Raw genomic sequence first — 23838 nt, 5'->3', positions numbered from 1 at the left:
TTTCCTTTCCCATATTAGGGAAGTTTTCAACTATAATCTCTTCAAATATTTTCTGAGTCCCTTTCTTTTTCTCTTCTTCTTTGGTACCCCTATAATTCGAATGTTGGTGTGTTTAATGTTGTCCCAGAGGTCTCTGAGACGGTCCTCAGTTCTTTTCATTCTTTTTTCTTTATTCTGCTCTGCAGTAGTTATTTCCACTATTTTATCTTCCAGGTCACTTATCGATTCTTCTGCCTCAGTTATTCTGCTATTGATCCCACCTAGAGTATTTTTCATTTCATTTATTGTGTTGTTCATCTTTGTTTGTTTCATCTTTAGTTCTTCTAGGTCCTTGTTAAATGTTTGTTGCATTTCCTCTATTCTATTTCCAAGAGTTTGGATCATCTTTACTATCATTATTCTGAATTCTTTTTCAGGTAGGCTGCCTATTTCCTCTTCATTTGTTAGGTCTGGTGGGTTTTTATCTTGCTCCTTCACCTGTGGTGTGTTTTTCTGTCTTCTCATTTTGCTTATCTGACTGTGTTTGGGGTCTCCTTTTTGCAGGCTGCAGGTTTGTAGTTCCCGTTGTTTTTGGTGTCTGTCCCCAGTGGCTAAGGTTGGTTCAGTGGATTGTGTAGGCTTCCTGGTGGAGGGGACTAGTGCCTGTGTTCTGGTGGATGAGGATGGATCTTGTCTCTCTGGTGGGCAGGTCCACGTCTGGTGGTGTGTTTTGGGGTGTCTGTGGACTTATGATGATTTTAGGCAGCCTCTCTGCTAATGGGTGGGGTTGTGTTCCTGTCTTGCTAGTTGTTTGGCATGTACAGCACTGTAGCTTGCTGGTCGTTGAGTGGAGCTGGGTGCTGGCATTGAGTTGGAGATCTCTGGGAGACTTTCGCCGTTTGATATTATGTGGAGTTGGGAGGTCTCTTGTTGGCCAGTGTCCGGAAGTTGGCTCTCCCACCTCAGAGGCACAGCACTGACTCCTGGCTGTAGAACCAAGAGGCATTCATCCACACGGCTCAGAATAAAAGGGAGAAAAAGTAGAGATAAAGAATTAGGAGAAGCAGGAAGAAAGAAAGAAAGAAGAAAAGAAGGAAAGAAGGAAAGAAAGAGAGGAGGGAGGGAGGGAGGGAGGGACGGTGGGAGGGAGGAAGGAAGGAAGGAAGGAGGGAAGGAAAGAAAAAAGAAAGAAAGAAAGAAAGAAAGAAAATAAAGTAAAAAATAATAAAGTTATTAAATTAGAAAATAATTATTAAGAAAAAAATGAAAAAAAAACGGACGGATAGAACCTTAGGACAAATGGTGGAAGCAAAGCTATACAGACAAAATCTCACACAGAAGCATACACATACACACTGACAAAAAGAGGAAAAGGGGAAAAAATCATAAATCTTGCTCTCATAGTCCACCTCCTCCATTTGCGATGATTCGTTTCCTATTCATGTATTCCACAGATTCAGGGTACATCAAGTTGATTGTGGAGCTTTAATCCGCTGCTTCTGAGGCTGCTGGGAGAGATTTCCCTTTCTCTTCTTTGTTACCACAGCTCCCGGGGCTCAGCTTTGGATTCGGCCCCGCCTCTGCATGTAGGTCGTCGGAGGGCATCTGTTTTTTGCTCAGACATGACGGGGTTAAAGGAGCCGCTGATTCGGGGGCTCTAGCTCACTCAGGCCGGGAGGAGGGAGGGGCGCGGAGTGCGGGGCCAGCCTGCGGCGGCAGAGGCCAGTGTAACGTTGCACCAGCCTGAGGCCTGCTGTGCGTTCTCCCGGGGAAGTTGTCCCTGGATCCCGGGAACCCGGCAGTGACCGGCTGCACCGGCTCCCCGGAAGGGAGGTGTGGAGAGTGACCTGTGCTCGCACACAGGCTTCTTGGCGGCGGCAGCAGCAGCCTTAGCGTCTCCCACCCGTCTCTGGGGTCCGCGCTTTTAGCCGCGGCTCGCGCCCGTCTCTGGAGCTCCTTTGAGCAGCGCTCTTAATCCCCTCTCCTCGTGCACCAGGAAACAGAGGCGAGAAAACGTCTCTTGCCTCTTCGGCAGCTCCAGACCTTTTCCCGGACTCCCTCCCGGCTAGCCGTGGTGCACTAACCCCTCAGGCTGTGTTCACGCCGCCAACCCCAGTCCTCTCCCTGCGCTCAGACCAAAGCCCTAGCCTCAGCTCGCAACCCCACCCGCCCCGGTGGGTGAGCAGACAAGCCTCTCGGGCTGGTGAGTGCCGGTTGGCACCGATCCTCTGTGCGGGAATCTCCCCGCTTTGCCCTCCGCACCCCTGTGGCTGCGCTCTCCTCCCCGGCTCTGAAGCTTTCCCCCTCCGCCACCTGCAGTCTCCGCCCGCGAAGGGGCTTCCTAGTGTGTGGAAACCTTTCCTCCTTCACAGATCCCTCCCACTGGTGCAGGTCCCATCCCTATTCTTTTGTCTCTGTTTTTTCTTTTGCCCTACCCTGGTACGTGGGGAGTTTCTTACCTTTTGGAAGGTCTGAGGTCTTCTGCGAGCATTCAGTAGGTGTTCTGTACGAGTTGTTCCACGTGTAGATGTATTTCTGGTGTATCTGTGGGGAGCAAGGTGATCTCCGCGTCTTAGTCTTCTGCCATCTTCCCTGAGTAATTTTGAATCATATGCTGGACGTTTTGAATATTAGGTTCTGAGGCCTGGGCTTATGCAAATCCTATGGAGTATATTGTCATTTCGGTTTTAGCAGGCATTCTACTCATTTCACAGGCAACTACCACAGCCCTTGTCATAGTGGGGGCTGGGATAATGGAAAACGGGCCACAAAGGGGAGAGGGGAAGTTGAAAGTTGGGAGGGGCTTGGGGGCGTTACTTGAGGTATCTGAACCCTGGAGGGACCGGAAGTGCAGACGAGTACAGATCCGGGAGTTCTCTGTGGGGTCCCGTGGAGGGGCGGGGAAACCAGCCCACGCAGCACGTGCGAGACGCAGTGCGCATGCTCAGGGCTGCACGCCTTCCCGTCGGCCCTTGTGCGGCGTGTGCAACGTCGTCTGGGTGCGGAGCTACGCGCATCGCGTCTTAGCCTCTCCGTTCTTTCTGCCTGGCTGAGACTCACCAGGTAGGTCCACAGATCTGTCCTGCTTGGAGTTTAAGTGTGCGTGTGTGTGAGGGGGAGCCAGCGGGCTTCGGGCGGGTCAGGCGGTGCGATCTATGGCCTCTGAGGAGGAAAGCCCTCGAGGTCGTTGTCCTTCTCACCACAGGTGTCATGGCCACCATAGCTCTCGTCCTGGTGGCTGGAAAGGGAGGGCGGTGGGCGGTGGGCGGTGGAGGTTAGGGAGGTCAGATGAAGGTAGAGCGAGTCATGGCGGGGTTATTTGCAGTATCTGGGTCCTGGAGGCCCTGGAACTGCAGACAGAGCACAGAATCCGGAGTCAGCAGTGGGGCCCGGGGCATGGGGGCGGGGCGGGAGGTAAAGGAAAGGCCTAGACACTAGACCAATGTGGGGTTGTAACGGCATCCTGAGATTTATAGTGCCCCGAACAGGGTGCCAAGGAAGGAGAGTGCCTCATAGGAGTCTTTACTGCAGCTGCTCAACTCTGCAAATGCAAAAATAGCCGTAGGCAATATGCGAACGAGTGAGTGTGGCTTTGTGTTCCAAAAGAATTTAATTAGGGTGGGGGCAAGGGCTTGGTAAACAAGAGTGTGACGAAAGCAATAGTCCCTGAAGTTTTAAATTTCCAGTAGTATTTTACTAAATGTCTCCATAATGGTGTATGAAGTTGTGAATCCAAAACTCATCAGAAATGTGTTCTTGTCTTTTACTATGTTTTTTTTTTTTTTTTTTTTGCTGTACGTGGGCCTCTCACTGCCGTGGTGTCTCCCTCTGCGGAGCACAGGCCCCGGCCATGGCTCACGGGCCCAGCCGCTCCACGGCAGGTGGGATCCTCCCGGACCGGGGCACGAACCCGCGTCCCTTGCATCAGCAGGCGGACCCTCAACCACTGCGCCACCAGGGAAGCCCTACCATGTGTTTTAAGGTGATTTTTCTGTCAGCTTGGCCATGACATAAACAATTGCTTTTGCAAGTTGCCAGATTTGGTGTGATTGGAAAGCACACACATTTAAATTACCTTGAGACTTATTTTGAAAATGTGTTCAATATTACAAAAATAGTATACATCATCATTTGGCCACAGAAGTGTTCAAATATAATTATTCTCTTAAGTGCATTTTCCAAATGACAATGTTCTGTTTTCAGTGGGAAATATGAGTCGGAGAATAAAGTCAACATACAGACCTAAAGAAAGACGTGATGATCAAGGCTATCCCAGGGCAGTTGGGCCTGTATATGTAAGTGTTTTAACATTTGATGATTTTTACTAGTAGAAATTAATTTTTGTGCAAATGTTGTTGAACTAATATAGATACAGTGATAAAGGTCTTCCATGTGATAAGGAACATTGATCCAGGAGGATTACACTCTGGTGTTGCCTGGATGAATGCTGTTACGTTCCTGGGGAATTTGACTGATGACTTCCTTCTCATGCTTATTAACAGATTGCACACAGCCATCCTGACATAGATTAAAATAGCTTCCAAAGTCCTTGTGGGTAACTGTTTTCTTGGAGTAGCCTCTCTGTGGGAAGAGTAACTTTGTTAAGAATAAGTATGCTGGGAGCTCGAGGCTTTTTAGGGCATGAGCCACCTCGTCTCCTAGCATGGACTTGTAATACAACTTTCTCTGCTCCAAAAAAAAAAAGTGTACTGAATAGTATTTGAAAAATGTCTTTAGATTTATTTATGATCAAATGTATCTTTGTATTTTGTATATTTATACTGTTGACGTGTATTAGTAACAAAACTTTTCATTTGCACACACACACACCCATAGTTCCAGCAGCCCGGTGATAAGCAACCTCAACAAGAGAAGCCACTAACTAAAAGTCAGGACATTATACTTGGTCAAGAGAAAAAGGATGAAGGAGCATCTTCACTTCAAGGTGAAGGGAAAGGGAAGAAGAATGCTTGTTGGGTGTGTGTGTGTGTGTGTGTGTGTATGTGGTGTCTCATGCATTATGATATACCGGTCAGAGAAGGAAAGAAAACAATAGAAAGGGATCTCAAACATGGCCTGAAAATTGGCTGGAGAAGTGAAGAGAGTATAAGTTGCAGCTTAGGGCAATCCCTCACTATAATAAATTTTCCCCAATTTATGAATGAGAAAATTGAGGCTAAAGGATTGGGCTTATCAAAGAGCACTTGGCTTTCGAATACAAAATCTGTATTTCACTCCAGAGTTTGTGTCTTCCTACCATGAGTGTTGCTGTAAAAAAGGTGAATGATTTTGCTCAAAACTCAAATGTCTGTACTGTAATGTAGCTCGGTATTGCCCCAGTTCAATGTAGTAGGATAGAGGCTCCAGAAATGAGTCGTGCATGATGGCCATTGTTTCTGTAATTGATATTTTTATATGGTAAGTTTGATAAAAGCTGGATAGTTCAGGAGACTGTCATACAAGTAGGTGGTTTAGTATGATTTTTTATAAGTGTTTTTTTTTTTTTTTTTTTTGCGGTACACGGGCCTCTCACTGTTGTGGCCTCTCCTGTTGTGGAGCACAGGCTCCGGACGCGCAGGCTCAGCGGCCATGGCTCACGGGCCCAGCCGCTCCACGGCATGTGGGATCTTCCCGGACCGGGGCACGAACCCGCGTACCCTGCATTGGGAGGCGGACCCTCAACCACTGTGCCACTAGGGAAGCCCTACTATGTGGTTTAAAGTGATTTTTCTGTCAGCGTGGCCATGACATAAACAATTGCTTTTGCAAGTTGCCAGATTTGGTGTGATTGGAAATCACGCACAATTAAATTACCTTGAGAATTATTTTGAAACTGTGTTTAATATTACAAAAATAGTATACATCATTATTTGGCCACGGAAGTGTTCAAATATATTAATCCTCTTAAGTGCATTTTCCAAATGACAGTGTTCTGTTTTCAGTGGGATATATGTGTCGGAGAATAAGGTCAACATACAGACCTAAAGAAAGAGGTGATGATCAAGGCTATCCCAGGGCAGTTGGGCCTGTGTTTGTAAGTGTTTTAACATTTGATGATTTTTATTAGTAGAAATTAATTTGTGTGCAAATGTTGTTGAACTAATATAGATACAGTGATAAAGGTCTTCCATGTGATAAGGAACATTGATCCAGGAGGATTACACTCTGGTGTTGCCTGGATGAATGCTGTTACGTTCCTGGGGAATTTGACTGATGACTTCCTTCTCATGCTTATTAACAGATTGCACACAGCCATCCTGACATAGATTAAAATAGCTTCCAAAGTCCTTGTGGGTAACAGTTTTCTTGGAGTAGCCTCTCTGTGGGAAGAGTAACTTTGTTAAGAATAAGTATGCTGGGAGCTCGAGGCTTTTTAGGGCATGAGCCACCTCGTCTCCTAGCATGGACTTGTAATACAACTTTCTCTGCTCCAAAAAAAAAAAAAGTGTACTGAATAGTATTTGAAACATGTCTTTAGATTTATTTATGATCAAATGTATCTTTGTATTTTGTATATTTATATTGTTGATGTGTATTAGTAACGAAACTCTTCATTTGCACACACACACCCATAGTTCCAGCAGCCTGGTGATAAGCAACCTCAACAAGAGAAGCCACTAACTAAAAGTCAGGACATTATACTTGGTCAAGAGAAAAAGGATGAAGGAGCATCTTCAGTTCAAGGTGAAGGGAAGGGGAAGAAGAATGCCTGTTGGGGGTGTGTGTGTGTGTGTGTATGTGGTGTCTCATGCATTATGATATACCGGTCAGAGAAAGAAAGAAAACAATAGAAAGGGATCTCAAACATGGCCTGAAAATTGGCTGGAGAAGTGAAGAGAGTATAATTTGCAGCTTAGGGCAATCCCTCGCTATAATAAATTTTCCCCAATTTATGAATGAGAAAATTGAGGCTAAAGGATTGGGCTTATCAAAGAGCACTTGGCTTTTGAATACAAAATCTGTATTTCACTCCAGAGTCTAGGTCTTCCTACCATGAATGTTGCTGTAAAAAAGGTGAATGATTTTGCTCAAAACTCAAATGTCTGTACTGTAATGTAGCTCAGTATTGCCCCAGTTCAATGTAGTAGGATAGAGGCTCCAGAAATGAATCATGCATGATGGCCATTGTTTCTGTAATTGATATTTTTACATGGTAAGTTTGATAAAAGCTGGATAGTTCAGGATACTGGCATACAGGCAACTGGTTTAGTATGACTTTTTATAAGTCTTTTTTTTTTTTTTTTTTTTTGCGGTACACGGGCCTCTCACTGTTGTGGCCTCTCCTGTTGTGGAGCACAGGCTCCGGACGCGCAGGCTCAGCGGCCATGGCTCACGGGCCCAGCCGCTCCGCGGCATGTGGGATCTTCTCGGACTGGGGCACAAATCCGTGTCCCCTGCATCAGCAGGTGGACTCTCAGCCACTGCGCCACCAGGGAAGCCCTAAAGTGGTTTTTAAAAGGTGGTTAAATCCTTCTATGGTTAGGAAAATCAAAAGATTAATTATTCTAAGACTAACATGAGACAGACATTATTTCTCCTGGATATATATAGTATTTTGAAGCAAAACATTTACATAACTTAGGCTACTATTAAAGGTTTGTAGAATATGACTGGCAACAATGCCCTTTCATTTCTTTCTACCCCATTTTCTTTATTCTCATTGTATATTTGACTGTTATTCATAAATAATTTTACTGTTATTTTGGTTATTTTATTTTTTTTCTTTGGTACGCGGGCCTCTTACCTCCATGGCCTCACCCGCTGCGGAGCACAGGCTCCGGACGCGCAGGCCCAGCGGCCATGGCTCACGGGCCCAGCTGCTCCGCAGCACGTGGGATCCTCCCGGACCGGGGCACGAACCCGCATCCCCTGCATCGGCAGGCGGACCCTCAACCACTGCGCCACTAGGGAAGCCCTACTATGTGTTTTAAGGTGATTTTTCTGTCAGCTTGGCCATGACATAACAATTGCTTTTGCAAGTTGCCAGATTTGGTGTGATTGGAAAGCACACACATTTAAATTACCTTGAGACTTATTTTGAAAATGTGTTCAATATTACAAAAATAGTATACATCATCATTTGGCCACGGAAGTGTTCAAATATATTTATCCTCTTAAGTGCATTTTCCAAATGACAATGTTCTGTTTTCAGTGGGAAATATGAGTCGGAGAATAAAGTCAACATACAGACCTAAAGAAAGACGTGATGATCAAAGATATCCCAGGGCAGTTTGGCCTGTGTTTGTAAGTGTTTTAACATTTGATGATTTTTATTAGTAGAAATTAATTTGTGTGCAAATGTTGTTGAACTAATATAGATACAGTGATAAAGGTCTTCCATGTGATAAGGAACATTGATCCAGGAGGATTACACTCTGGTGTTGCCTGGATGAATGCTGTTACGTTCCTGGGGAATTTGACTGATGACTTCCTTCTCATGCTTATTAACAGATTGCACACAGCCATCCTGACATAGATTAAAATAGCTTCCAAAGTCCTTGTGGGTAACTGTTTTCTTGGAGTAGCCTCTCTGTGGGAAGAGTAACTTTGTTAAGAATAAGTATGCTGGGAGCTCGAGGCTTTTTAGGGCATGAGCCACCTCGTCTCCTAGCATGGACTTGTAATACAACTTTCTCTGCTCCAAAAAAAAAAAGTGTACTGAATAGTATTTGAAAAATGTCTTTAGATTTATTTATGATCAAATGTATCTTTGTATTTTGTATATTTATACTGTTGACGTGTATTAGTAACAAAACTTTTCATTTGCACACACACACACCCATAGTTCCAGCAGCCCGGTGATAAGCAACCTCAACAAGAGAAGCCACTAACTAAAAGTCAGGACATTATACTTGGTCAAGAGGAAAAGGATGAAGGAGCATCTTCACTTCAAGGTGAAGGGAAGGGGAAGAAGAATGCCTGTTGGGTGTGTGTGTGTGTGTGTGTGTGTGTGTATGTGGTGTCTCATGCATTATGATATACCGGTCAGAGAAGGAAAGAAAACAATAGAAAGGGATCTCAAACATGGCCTGAAAATTGGCTGGAGAAGTGAAGAGAGTATAATTTGCAGCTTAGGGCAATCCCTCGCTATAATAAATTTTCCCCAATTTATGAATGAGAAAATTGAGGCTAAAGGATTGGGTTTATCAAAGAGCACTTGGCTTTTCAATACAAAATCTGTATTTCACTCCAGAGTTTGTGTCTTCCTACCATGAATGTTGCTGTAAAAAAGGTGAATGATTTTGCTCAAAACTCAAATGTCTGTACTGTAATGTAGCTCAGTATTGCCCCAGTTCAATGTAGTAGGATAGAGGCTCCAGAAATGAGTCATGCATGATGGCCATTGTTTCTGTAATTGATATTTTTACATGGTAAGTTTGATAAAAGCTGGATAGTTCAGGATACTGTCATACAGGTAGCTGGTTTAGTATGATTGTTTTAAAGTGGTTTTTAAAAGGTGGTTAAATCCTTCTATGCTTAGGAAAATCAAAAGATTAATTATTCTAAGATTAACATGAGACAGACATTATTTCCCCGGATATACATAGTATTTTGAAGCAAAACATTTACATAACTCAGGCCACGGTTAAAGGTTTGTAGAATATGACTGGCAACAATGCCCTTTCATTTCTTTCTACCCCATTTCCTTTATTCTCATTGTATATTTGACTGTTATTCTTAAATAATTTTACTTTTTTTTTTTTTTTTTTTTTTTTTTTTTGCTTTACGCAGGCCTCTCACTGTTGTGGCCTCTCTTGTTCGGAGCACAGGCTCCGGACGCGCAGGCCCAGTGGCCATGGCTCCTGGGCTCAGCCGCTCCGCAGCATGTGGGATCTTCCCAGACCGGGTCACGAACCCATGTCCCCTGCATTGGCAGGCGGACTCCCAACCACTGTGCCACCAGGAAACCCCTATTTTGGTTATTTTTTAAATTTAAAAGTTAAATAATTTTACTTTGTTCTACATGGGATTTATTTATGGAAAGTTACATATAGGACCTTTGGACCTAAATATAGCTTTTGTTTATTTTAACGAAGTAAGTTTCTGGCTACCCCAGTAGAGCGTGGCTGTCACAACTATAAGATTTGTCATGGGCCTGCAAATGCACTGAGCTAACTCTTCAGAAGATTACCTTTTAATTGTAATTGAAATCCTATACGTGGTATAGACTTCAGGCTTTGTAAATAGCTGATGCTCACTGCTTTTAGTACACTTTAGCGAAATACAGAAATTATACGTTTATTATGGTTTATTCTTAGACCATTTAAAATAAAGGTTTCATAATACAGGAAAACAAATATGTAAAGTCCATTTCTAGTTTCTGCTAATGATGCAAAAATAACCCCTTACTGAACTGTACACTTAAAAATGGTTAAGATGGTAAGTTTTATGTTACGTGCTTTTTAAAAAAATTTTTTTGTTCTTTTGGCCATGTGGCTTGTGGGATCTTAGTTCTCTGACCAGGGATTGAACCTGGGCTCTCAGCAGTGAAAGCACAGAGTCCTAACTACTGGACCACCAGGGAATTCGCTGTTATGTGTTTTTAAACCACAATTAAAAATAAGATCACTCTTGTCTTCCTGAAGTACAATGTAGTTGTCATGTATTCTCTTTAATTTTTACTTTATATTTCTAAAAACATAAAATTTACAGAAAATTTGCAAGAATAGTACAATTAACTCATAAACTTTTCACCTAGATTCACCGATTGTTAATAGTTTTTACCACATTGGTTTCATATCCTCTTCCCTTCCCCTCTGTATGTATACACACACACATACACACTTAACTGATATGTTTGCTCTTATTACTACTGAGTCATTTAGATAAAGGTTCAACTATCATGACCCTTTACCCTAAGTACATTAGTGTATGTATAGCCTGAGAACAAAGAAAAAGTAATTCTCTTGGCTCTAATCACTGTACAATTATCAGAATCAGGAAATTTGACAATGAGAATATGCAATCATTAAATACACAGTGTATATTCAAATTTCCCCAGTTGTCCCAATAACTTCCTTTATAGAATTTTTTTTTATCCAGAGTTCAGTCCAGGATCATGCATTGCATTTAGTTGTCATGTCTGTTTAGTTTTCTGGCATTCATGACACTTGACATTTTTGAAGAGGACATACCAGTTGGTTTGCAAAATGTTAATCAGTTTGAGGTATTTTTTAAGACTTTTTTCCCCACTCAACATTTATCGTTGTCTGCTCATGCCATGTAATATGCTAAGTACTAATAGGAGACATGGTTTCAACCTTGAGCTCACAATTTAGTCGGAGAGACCCAAACGAATCACTGATAAGTACAGTCACAGGTACAATATGGATAAGTACAAAGGGAGCACCTAATTTGTCTGAGGGCAGTCTTGGGAAAGGAAGAGGGTAATAAAACCCTGTTTCTTGTAACAGACTCCTGAAATAATGCTCTTGGGATTCTCATGCATCACATTTATTACCACACTAGCCTAAGGCTTTTACTTCATAACACTGAAGGAGTGAATATTATCATTCCCTTATTTATATCTTAAGTTTTACTTCTTAAATTGATAAACTTTTTATTTGCAAGGTCCTGCCCTGGAAGCTAATCAGCAGGAACTGGCTCAGCCAAAGACTGGGTGTGGGTGTGGAGATGGTTCTGATGTCAAGAGGAAGAGACTGCCAAATCCAGAGCCCATTAAAGAGCCAGAAGCAGGTATGTTATCTGTTATGCATGCAAATTATAGGGTGTCTGTTTTCCACAATATTATATTTTTAATAATATAAAGATAACATTACTGTTGGTTTAATAGCAGAGTTCACATATAAAGCTGATTTGAAATGTAGTTCAGACCTTAACTATCAGGTATAGAAACAAATTGGGTCAAAGCCATATTGAATTATAAAATGAAAGCATTTTCTTACTTTTAAGTATAAGCCCTTTAACCAACAGTTAATAATTTTCAGATGCTTTTATAGAGATCTGCATTTAACAAACGTGTAATGCATTTGTAACACACATCAGTTTGTATGAAATATGCTGAAGCGCTGAAGTAGGTTCCAGTACCAGCTCCAACATAATTTGTGTGACTCTGGGCAAATCCCTTAATTTCTAAACCCATCTTTGCTCTTATAAAAATAGTGACTTCAAATCAGATATTTAAAAATTATTTTCAATTCTCATTTTTACTTACTCTGGTTCTGTTGCATAGAATACAAAGATAAGCTGCTTTATGTGATTTTGTTTATCATAAATCATCAAATCCTGACCTGAGTCAAATTACATTTGAATTGAGGTTTCATCACTACTAAGAAAATGAACTAACACTTTGCTTGATATTTGTTATTCTGTTGGAGTTCTGAATGCCTGTCCTCGGATTCTGTTGAATTCTGAATTATCTGGCTTTTAAAGAACAATTGCATTTTATTTTTTCTTCCAGTTTTATTGATGTATAATTGACAAAAATGTGAACAATTGAGTTTTATTTTATTTTTTTGCGATACGCGGGCCTCTCACTGTTGTGGCCTTTCCCGTTGCGGAGCACAGGCTCTGGACGTGCAGGCTCAGCAGCCATGGCTCACGGGCCCAGCCGCTCCGCGGCATGTGGGATTTTCCCGGACCGGGACACGAACCCGTGTCCCCTGCATCGGCAGGCAGACTCTCAACCACTGCGCCACCAAGGAAGCCCAACAATTGCATTTTAAATCCTTCCCGGAATGAAGCCTCAGATGACTGAATAATAAAATATCAAGAGACAGTCTAGTCTCTGGTCTCTGTGGGTGATCAAGTAGAGAGTGCATGTAGTCAGTGATGGTCAAGGTGACTGTTAGTAAGATACCTGTGCTGAGCACGCTCCCTGTCCCCACTGTCAGTCTTAATGAGCTACTGTTCCTAATAAAATGTGGATAGTATGATATAATCACCTCTAACCATGTCAAATGTGTGAAAATTTTGCTCCTTGAGGCATCAAATTGTTAAGATTGAATTTCAAAGACCGTAACTGAAGTACTTCCTGAGTAATCAATTTAAGTGTGTTTTACATGTGTGTTTTCCAAATTACTGACCATTAATCACACAGCTTCTGAATTTAAAGGAAGCACTTGATGTTTAGAGAAGAAATTACCCTGCATTAGTCTTCTAAATATTTTCACTTTACATTCCTGGTCCATTCCAGACTCTTTACGTTAAAAGATAGTTTTCAGGCTACTTTCAGGAACCTACTGAACATGGCTAAAATGTACTCATAGGAAGATCATAGCCTTAAATACATAGGCTGTTAAAAAAGATAATAAAATTACATGAGCATCCAATATAAGAAAATAATAACAAGGCAACAAAATAAATCTAAGGGGAAGAGGAAGGGGATTCTTAATAAAAGACAGGTATGAATCATTAGGAAAAGGAAAAATAATACAACTAATAAATCAATGAGATTGCTCTTTTAGAAAATATTTGCGAATAGAAGATCCACTAGTTTAAATAATCTTGCAGAAAACAGACAAAAGGCTAAGTGTACACAATAAGGATTATGAAAAAGACACTAACAGATATTGACTATATTATCTTTCTGTCTATCTAGATATTTGGCTCTCTAGGTTTTTTTCCTTTCTCTCCACCCCACTTCTGTCCTTTTTTTTCTTCCGGACTGTGAGACATGGTACTATTTTCCTTCACAATGTGATGTTACTTTTGATGGTAATGACTTAAAACTAGTGTAACCATATAATTTATTATACAAACTGGAATGCTTTTAGGTGTGTAGAGAGTCACTACTCATAGGAGTATGGATGAAAACAGGGACAAATGGTTAACCTACTACTATGTAAGGGCTAAACTGGCTCATAGAAAGTTTTGTACTTTTCCACAGTAGAGCCAAAACAAATGCAATACTAGCCTTTCTGTTTTCCATTTAAGCAATTCTAAGTGTGACATTACTGTTTTAGATATCCTATATTAAGAATTTTTTTTCAAGTCAAAACATTTAAATGAACTTTTAAAAGTTTCTTTTGTTTCTTAGGTTTTTTATTTGTTGTTTGGTTGGATTTTTACTAAAAGTATAAAAAAATGTTGCTTTCTACTTAAAACTACTTCTGAATGGAAGCATTGGGCTTAATCAGTTCTGAACTTGAACAGTCTCTTTGTTTCTCTGTACCACTAGAAAGAGTGATGTGTTTAGCAAATATTGTTGAAGTGCCTGAAAGTCTACCTTCAAAGTCTCTACAGAAGTTTAACTGTATATAAGCCAAGGGTCACCCTTAGGGTTCTGGTTTTAGTCCATTTTATAAAACTAAGACTGTAGTGTCCTCTGTATCCCTTTAGCGTCATCTGAATAAAGTTCTAACTAATATTCCCAAATGTTATGTTATCTTACAGGTGAAGGGCAACCACAGGTTTAAATGAAGACAAACTGTAACCATGCAGGCTGTTCTTGTGTTGGAAATGTGACTGTAAAATTCTCTCAGTAAAGTTTTGCAGTTTTGTCCAAAGAAGTCTTGCATGTCTTCTGTTAAATTTATTCCTAGGTATTTGATGCTATTGAAAATTGTACCTTTTTTTGGAAACTTTATATTTTGTTTGATCTGGTATATAGAGACCTAATTTTTATGTGTTGTTTTTTCTACCCAGAAACCTTGCTAAAATATGCTTAAGTCCTAAAGTTTATCTTTAGATCCTTTTCAGTGTTCAAAATACATAATCATATCATCTTTGAATAATAATGTTTTGTTCCTGCCATTTTAAACATTACAGCTTTTATTTCCTTTTCTCATTTTAAAGTAGATAGTAGATAGTGGATATCCTTGTTTTTCCCTGATGAGAAATGGAAAATTTTCAATATTTCACCATGGTGTTTACTGTGCTTTTCTTTTGGTAGATACACTTTATCAAAGTCATTCTATTTTATTATTAATTTGCTTAGAGTATTCGTGTTGATTACATGTTGAATTTCACCAAACACTTAAAGTGCATTTATTGAGATGATCATAAGATTTTCCCCTCTATTAATATGTTAATGGGTTGAATTAAATGGATAAGTTTCTATGTTTAAGCCAACTTTATATTCCTAAAATAAACAGTTTGGTCATGAGTAATCTATGTCCTAATAATTTGTTTAGGATTATGTGTGTCCCCATGAGTGACACTAGCCTATACTTTTATTTCATGTACTCTCTTTGACTTTGGTATCAAGGTTATGCTAGCTTCATACAATGAGCTGGGATGTAAAACCTCTTCTATTCTCTAGAGCTTCAAGGCTGTGAGTAATGTGGGGTCAGGCTTTCCTGTGATCAGCTGTTTCTGAATTGCCTTTCTCTTTGAAGATTGGACTTTACTTAAAAGGTAGAGACAGAAGGGGCAGCTCCAGGTTGCCATCCCTTCAAACTTTGTGAGGTGCCCATCTTCCCTGCAAGATACCTCTAATGATGCTGTCACTCTGAAAGCTACCTGCTCCTGTTTCTATGCTGATACCAATCTCCTGTACACAGAAAGTTAAAAGTCACGGCTCTGTTAACTTGCCTAGATGACTTTGATCTGTCCTGTATGGTCACGAATGGCTGACCAACCCTGGAGCTGTGTACAGTTACGACCATAGCTTCATCTATTGAGTTCTATAGATCTATAGATCTATAGTTCTATAGTTCTATAGATCTATAAATCAATCTATAGTTGATTTACTATAAAAACTCACATTTATAGAGTATGTACCATTAGCCATTTTTGTGTGCTAGATTCTGTACATGTATGACCTCATCAGATCCTCACAAAGAAAGTCAGAGTTTTCACAAAATTGAGAATCTCTGACCCCAGTAAAAAGCAGATTGGGGGTTCGAGTTCGAAGTTCAAAACCCTTGCTCTTTTCTCAGAGTAAAAGCTCCTGAAGTGTTGAGTACAGAACTGATGCTGTATATGATGATTTCAGTTATAATGTGATGTTTTTATAAGATTTAATTTAAATTTTAAAAATATATAAAATTGTTTGACTTAAAAGGCTTTGTTCTTCTCTTGAAGGAAGGGTTTCCCAATATGTGAAACACAGACCACATACTGCAGATGAAGCGTTGCCCCAGATGGTATTCCAGACGAAATCATTGATATTAAAAACAAACATTTAAAAATAATAACATGCTTATCTTATAGTGCTACAGAAAAATATAACTAGAACACTAAACCTTTTGGGGACAGTTTGTGGAGAGACAGAGAAAAAAACTTATGCCACAGGCCTCATGGCAAAATGCCACAACATCCCCTGCAAACACCCCTATCCTTCCAAGTTATTCAGAGGTGGGGAGGGAGCAGCCACAAATCTCTATTTCCTCTGCAAAATCCTCCACTGGCCTGATAGTCACAGATCACACTCAGAAGCCCCCAACTGCCTGATTCCAGCCTTATACCCCTATTACTGTATACAATGAGAGCAAGCTACATCTCTGAGCTCCCATTTTTATTTTAACACTCCAAAAAAAGGTTCTGAAGAAAAGACCTTGCTCAGAATCCATCCTGCTTAAGGAATAATAAATGCAATTATTTCTCCCTCTTAATACAGGTTTAAAGATATTTCCTCACCCAAAAGGACTGAAAATCTATGGTTCAAATAAAAAGACTAAACGTAGGGTATCCCCGTTTGCTACAAAATATGTGAGAAGTCCCTAGGCTGTAGAGTTGGATGAAAGGATTAGAATGTAGGTAGAAGAGGGAAAGGGAGCAGGGAAATTGGCTGAGGCCAAACGACTTGGGTCCTACCTATTCTGTCTGCTTATAGGCCATGGCATGAAATAGCCATTGGTTTCGATCCTGCCTCTGACACGCACTGTGTGATGGTGGGAAAGGTATCTATATCCTTTGGTTGTGTTTCTCCATTTCCAAAATAGGGATTAAAATATTTACACTAAAGGATTGCTGTGGTGAAATAAGTGAGGTAGCATATGGATACATATGGTGTTTGTCATGGGGGATATTACACTGGTGGGGCAGAGAAGACACATAAACAAAAGAGCAGTTGAAGTGCAAAGGAGGAACACAGGGATGGAACCTAGAAAAAAAGTGATGAGTGGGGTGGCCACAAAGCAGGAGGAAAACAAGGAGAGGAGACTCGTGAGGGTGAAAGAGGCCAACTGGACTTCCCACACGCACTGATCACTGGGTTCACATACTTGGTTCTGTTGATATAAGGCTGAGTGACATCTATGCCTTACACTTAAAACTAAAATAACCAGATTGGCAGTGTTGTGTTTATTCAAGGAGTATTTATTGAGAGCCTAGTCTGTTCCTTAGCCCCTTTGTATATGGGAAGGCTTTAGCGAATTAGCCAATGCAGCCCCTGGAGGCTGATCTGAGAAAGCAGCAGTGACTAAGGTTCATTATAAATATAAATGTGGGCAGTACACTGGTACTAGATGATTCTGGCAAGAGTGTGGGTAAAGGGCACAAGCTCCCTGTGCCAGAGATTCCCAAGATCACCCTCAGGCTTGATGATCTGTTAGAAGGACTCACAGGACTCAGAAGCTGTTATACTCATGGTTTGGTTTATTACAGTGAAAGGATACAGATTAGAATCAGTAAAGGGAAAAGGTGTATGGGATGGAGTCCAGGAGAAACCAGGTGCAAGATTCCTTTCCCAGGGGTCCCTTCCCAGTAGAGTTGCATGGGGACATGTTTGTATATTCTCCCAGCAATGGTGTGGGACAATACATGTGAAATGTTGCCAACCAGGGACGGTCATCTGAGCCTTGGTGTCCATGTTTTTTTTGGGGGGAGTCAGTCACATAGGCATGCAGAGTTCATGTGACTGATCTCAGTTACTCAGACCATATCTCCCCAGAGCAAAACCAGACAGTCATCATAAATCACATTGTTAGGATAAACTTATTTGATCCTGCTGGTACAGCATGGCCCAAGGTCTCAAACATGCAAAAACTCTTATCAGGCAAAATATTCGAAGGGCTCAGAAGTTATCTCTCAGGAGCCATCCAAGGGCCAATCCCGGAGGCAGGCTTTTCTTTGGTATGTGCAGGATTTGAGCAACCCAGGCCCACTGAGGTAACCCTTTCCTGCACATCCCCCTCTAAGAGAACAGAAGTTTGCAAAGAGAGATTTCCTATGATCTCTTGTTTATAATGTATTATTTCCAATAACCAAATGCTAGTTTCATAATGGTGTAGGGAGGAAAAATATCTTTTTTCTCTATCCTTTGAAGTTCTTGGCTGGGGCTGCTGTAACAAAAGAAAGATAAGAGAAAAGCATATTAATTTGTTTAATATAAGTTTTACAAGACCCGAAGAAGTGGTTAAACCTGAGCATTTTATGCTAGATTTGATGAAGAGTGGGAAGTCCTGGAAAAATGTGATAAGATAAAAAAGAATGTGAGCCGAGTGTAATAAACTAGGGGAAACATTAAGGCCTGTCTGTTCAGATTCTTGTCAGTGTCCCTGTGTCTTGGAGATAAGGATGCTCCTTTCCTCTGGGTAGAGGGAGGGCACCTCTCACATGAGGGTCTTATGACCTGTTTCAGAGAAAGGTCAGAAAATCCTGCCTGTACTTGCCGCTTCTTAAATTCCTTCAGCTGGAAGTATTCAACATGTCAAGGTGCCATATTTTGGAGTAGTGGTTCCTGAACTTCATCATCCTCTAAACTTGATTATCTAGTGTCATCATCACTCAGACAAAACCCCCCAGTCAACCAAGCCAAACCAAACCAAACCCAAAACCAAAGACAAAAAACAATCTTGTCTGAGCCCCTGCCGGGAATCAAGCTCCTTGCTCTGGGCTAGGCAGGCTCTGAGGACATAGGAATGATTGATTCAGGCAGGATATAAGTTCTCAAAGAGCTCAGAGTTAATGAGTAGAGAACCATCCAGAACATAATGATAGAACAACTATGATGAGAGCCATGGCAGGGGAGAGCCAGGGGATGATCAGAATACAGAGGAGAGCCCTGTAACCCAGGTGGTCAGGAATGGCTTCTCGCAGGGGATGATGTGAGTGCTCTAGGTACTGCTTCACTGTAAGTACATTTCAATCTCTCTGTTACTACCCTTATTAAAAAAAAAACTCACTGTTCTATTATCCTCATTTTATAGGTCAAGTAATGGAAGATAAGAGAAGATAAGTATCTTGTTCAAGGTCAAATCACTAGTCCCCAGTGCAGCTAGTTTTCAACCCAGGACTCTTAGAACCCCTATGTACTTCTCATTATAACCATCTATTTGCTTTTAATATTGTCTTCTGTCTTAATTCACATTCACCATACATATGTTTCTTTGCTCTGCTTGTCCCATTAATTCTTTCTCTTTAATTCATCAGGAGTTTGTTTATTTATTTATTTTTACAGCTTTAGTGCCAAACCACCAAAATATTTTTCAAACTGGCTGTACAATTTTGCATTCTCACCAGCGGTGTATGAGGGTTGCTTCACATCCTCATTAACTCTTGGGATGGTCAGTCTTTTTAATTTTAGCTATTCTAAAAGGAGTGTGTGGCATCTTCTTGGGGTTTGAATTTGCATTTCAACATGTTGAGCCTATTTTCATGTGCTAATTTTTCATTCACATTTATTCTTGTCTGTTCACATTTCTTGTTTTATTGGGTTGTCTCTTTTTTGGCTGCATTGATCTTCGTTGCTGTGTGCAGGCTTTCTCTAGTTGCGGTAAGCGGGGGCTACTCTTCGTTGCGGTGCGTGGGCTTCTCATTGTGGTGGCTTCTCTTATCACGGAGCATGGGTTCTAGGTGCGTGGGCTTCAGTAGTTGCAGCATGTGAGCTCAGTAGTTTAGGTGCACGGGCTTCAATAGTTGTGGCACATGGGCTCTAGAGCTCAGGCTCAGTAGTTGTGGGCACACGGGCTTAGTTGCTCTGCAGCACGTGGGATCTTCCTGAACCAGGGATCAAACCCGTGTCCCCTGCATTGGCAGGTGGATTCTTTTTTTTTTTTTTTAACATCTTTATTGGGGTATAATTGCTTTACAATGGTGTGTTAGTTTCTGCTTTATAACAAAGTGAATCAGTTATACATATACATATGTTCCCATATCTCTTCCCTCTTGCGTCTTCCTCCCTCCCACCCTCCCTATCCCACCCCTCCAGGCTGTCACAAAGCAGGTGGATTCTTAACCACTGTGCCACCAGGGAAGTCCCTGGGTTGTCTTCTTTTTTTTTTTAGGATCTACTATTTATTTTTATTTTTACTTGGTATTCTGAAATTTTACAGTAATATCCCTTTGTCTAAGTCGTTATTCATTTGTGTTGGATACACATGGCCTTCATTTCTAAGGCACATTCTTGGATTATTTCTTCGATAATTTTCTCTGCCTTTTCCTCTGTTCTCAGTATCTGGAAAGTTTTAAACTCTAATTCTAGATCACCTTTATTAAGACTTAAAAAAATTGTTTCACTCCTTTTGTCTGTTTATTCAACTTTCTGGAAGATTTGCTCAACTTTTTTTTTCAAGCCTTCCATTGAACGTTTCATATTAGCTACCTGATTTCCAGGAAGTTTTTTGGAAATCTGTATTTTTTCACTTCAATAAAAAATTAAAAAACAAAAAACATCTACTTTTTGGGAATTCCCTGCTGGTACAGTGGTTAGGACTCCACGCTTCCGCTGCAGGGGGCATAGGTTCTATCCCTGGTTGGGGAACTAAGATCCTGCAAGCCTCACAGTGCGGCCAAAAAAAAGTGTACTTTTCTACTTTTTCTTAATTAATGGATGATTAAAATATAAACATACACTTAATCCAATTAAGGTCTCTTTATTGAGTTCTGAAACCAATATTATGGCAAATTCCAACAAAATCTTGGAAATTCATTTTTTTCCCTTCCCAATGGAAGAGTTTACAGAGCACTGAAGTTGTGTGTTGCCCATAGACTTACAAACCCTGGAGTCCCCTAGCCTTGACAATAACCTTTTGTAAAGGACAAAAGATGGCCCATGGGAGCAGAAGTTCTTAGGTTGTATCAACTTTGGAGTGTTTTCAGTGAGTTGAAAGCCAGGGAAAACTGGCTGATGTTTGCTCTTTCCCCCAAGTCACCTGATGACTGTCTTTGATTCAGAAATATAGGTGAAGAGGCACTCAAAGGATGACAGAAAATGCAGGGAATGAGGGAATGTAGGGAGTTGTTTTTTGGTTTTTGTTTTCTTATGGAAGAAGATAAATCCCTGACATCTGGTCAGTTTACACTCAAGTTTACGCATTAAAGGTGTTTGGAAATCTTTTTATTGCTCAGGCTTTGGATCACAGACCTTTGTCAGGAACTGTGTGGCTGGGTCAGAAGTCATGCTGAAGACTGGTGTCAGCCCCCCTCAGCCAGGGCTCCTTAGAGAAAAGATACTTATCTAGGCCCCAGGTAAGGCTTATAGTTGCACAAATTGGTCTATGTCATAGGGACAAAGGCCTCAGGATGACCAGAGACCACCAGATGTGTCTGCTGGGAATCATGAGGCTGAGAATCCGGTGATGAATTCCCCAAAGAGGCACCAGCCCCTCCAGGCTGCTCAGCTCAGGTCGGTCAGGGTCTTGGGCACCTGGAATTGCAGGACAAGCATTTGCAGCAGTTGCGGGTAAGCAGCCTCCCCCTCCTGCACGAAACATTTTGCTCTGGGGTCCTGGTAACAACCACTGCTTCATTTAAACAATTATTTATTTACTTTAAAATTGCGGTTAAAGATACATAACACAAATTTTACCTTTTAAACCATTTTTAAGTGTACAGTTCTGTGGCATTAAGTACATTTACATTTCTGTGAATGATCACTATCATCCATCTCCAAAACTCTTCATTTTGCAAAACTGAAACCCTGTACGCATTACACATGACCTCCCCATTTCCCCCTCTGTCTCTCTTTCACTCCTGATATTGGTAATTTGTCTCCTCTTTGATTTTTGTTTGTTTGTGTTTTTGGTCCGTCTGGCTAGAGTTTTATCAGTTTCATTGATCTTTCCAAGGAACTAGTTTTTAGTTTCATTGATTTTTTTTCCCTCTTGTTATTCTGTTTTCTTGATTTCTTTTCTGTATTATTTCCTTCCTTCAGCTTGGCTTAATTTTGTTTGTCTTTTTCTAATTTCATGAGGTGGAAGCTTAGATCATTGATAGGAGGACTTGATGGAGTTCAGGACATGCTGCTCCCAAATATGGCACCTTGGCATATTGAAAACTTTAAGCTGAAGGAAGTGGAGAAAACAGCAGAAGCAGGGAGGTCACTCTGACCTTCCTCCTGCCCTCTCCCCTGAAACAGTTCATACACCCTCATGTGAGAGGTGCCCTCCGCATACCCAGAGGAAAGGAGCATTCTTATCTCTGAAGACAAAGGAACCCTAATAAGAATCTGAACAAACAGGCCTTGCTAACTTTCCCCCAGTTTACTACACTTACCACATGCTCTCTGACCCTATCATATTTCTCTATGACTGTCTAGGCTTCATCAAACCTAGAATAAAACTACTCAGGTCTGTTTCCTCAGGTCTTCATTTCCTTATGAAGGTTCCCGTGTCATGTAAAATTTATATTAAATGAATTTGCATACTTTTCTCCTGTTAATCTGTCATTTTACTTTTCAGACCCAACCAAGGACCCTAAGAGGGTCAAGGGAAAATTTTTCCTTTCCTATAACCTTCTTTTCTAACATAAGTATTTAATCATAATTTTTCCTCTAAGCACTGCTTTAGGTGCATACCACACACTCTGTTACATTGTGTTTTCAGTGTCATTTAATTAAAAATATTTTCTAACTTGCTTTGTGACTTACTCTTTGATGCACCCATGGGTTATTTACAAGTGTCTTTCATTTTCAGATGTTTGGAAATTTTCCAGGTATTTTTCTGTCATTGATTTCTAGTTTAGTTCCATTACAGCCAGAGAACATACTGTGCATTATTTCAATTCTTTTAAATTTGTTAAGATTTTGCTATGACTCAGAATTTGGTCATATGGACATTGGTTTTCCTTCTTCCACTTATAAGGATCTTTGTGATTACACAGGGGCCATCCAGATAATCCAGGATAATCTCCCCAGCTCAAGGTTCTTAACTTAATCACGTCCTCCAAGTCCCTTTTGCCATGTAAGGTGACACATTCATAGGTTCTGGGGATTAGAATGTGGACATCTTTGCGGGGGTCATTATTCTGTGTATCACACCTCCTTTCCCTCCCGCAAGCCCTTGTGACTGTCACTGTCCCCGGATGGGTCCATAGAGGTGGACACATGGGGCTTACCTCTAAGAGTAGCAAGGTCCCCATCCCACAAGGGAGAAAAATCCAGCAACAGTCGATGGCCTTAAGAATAATAGTGGCCTTTGTCACCTTCTGAGATGGCCCACACTCTGTCTGTGGAGTGTGTTTCTCTCTAAATAAATCCACTTCTTACCTAAAAGTAATAATAATAATAATAGCGACAATGTTGATCATAACAGGTACTGTTTGCACTAGGCTTGCCATGTGCCAGTGCTTTGCATGAGTTATACTTGCCACTGTCTCCATTTTACAAGTGAGAGTCTGAGGCCCAGCAAGGTTCTATGATTTGCGCAGTGTCACGCAGATGGGAAGTAGTAGAGGAGCCAGGTTAGAACTCCAGCTTTCTCCAAAGCCTGTGCCCCTAAGCCACTGCCTCAAGTTATGACCATGACCCCCAGAGGTCAGGGGAGACCTCCTTAGAATGGATCGTTTATGGACCTAGAATTGTAGGATGGATTTTAGGGTTTGCTAGTGGCCAGATCACTACCTTTTATGAACCTACAGAGAGGCTGTTTGACTCCACCTCTCTCTGTGTCTGACTCTCTGATTCTGTCTCTTCTCCTTCCCTCCCTCTCTTTCTCTGTCTCTCTCTTACACATACACACAGAGCATGGTATCTTATACTTGTGGCTTAATCTACATAATTTAGGGGTTATGTAT

The 23838-nt window shown here is 41.2% G+C and overlaps 1 protein-coding gene across 3 annotated transcripts; it reads left to right on the top strand.

Moving 5' to 3' along the window:
• The first annotated feature begins 1179 nt into the window (after window positions 1-1179).
• LOC109551276 (G antigen 10-like) lies at window positions 1180-15847 on the top strand. 3 transcript variants are annotated; one of them, XM_073798835.1, is made up of 10 exons: window positions 1180-3961; window positions 4183-4274; window positions 4816-4924; window positions 5922-6013; window positions 6555-6663; window positions 7754-7911; window positions 8132-8223; window positions 8765-8873; window positions 11551-11676; window positions 14335-15847. In XM_073798835.1, exons 7-10 carry the CDS (start codon window positions 8140-8142, stop codon window positions 14355-14357), a joined length of 342 nt encoding a protein of 113 aa, XP_073654936.1. In that variant the 5' UTR covers window positions 1180-3961; window positions 4183-4274; window positions 4816-4924; window positions 5922-6013; window positions 6555-6663; window positions 7754-7911; window positions 8132-8139; the 3' UTR covers window positions 14358-15847. The 3 variants fall into 3 exon arrangements, with proteins under 3 accessions (XP_073654936.1, XP_033705340.1, XP_073654935.1); XM_033849449.2 differs by lacking the exon at window positions 7754-7911; XM_073798834.1 differs by lacking the exons at window positions 4816-4924; window positions 5922-6013; window positions 7754-7911.
• Window positions 15848-23838: the final 7991 nt, after the last annotated feature.

Source organism: Tursiops truncatus, chromosome X, assembly GCF_011762595.2.
Source record: "Tursiops truncatus isolate mTurTru1 chromosome X, mTurTru1.mat.Y, whole genome shotgun sequence".
Classification (NCBI taxonomy): Eukaryota; Metazoa; Chordata; class Mammalia; order Artiodactyla; family Delphinidae; genus Tursiops; species Tursiops truncatus.
This window is presented reverse-complemented; position numbering and strand designations above follow the sequence as displayed.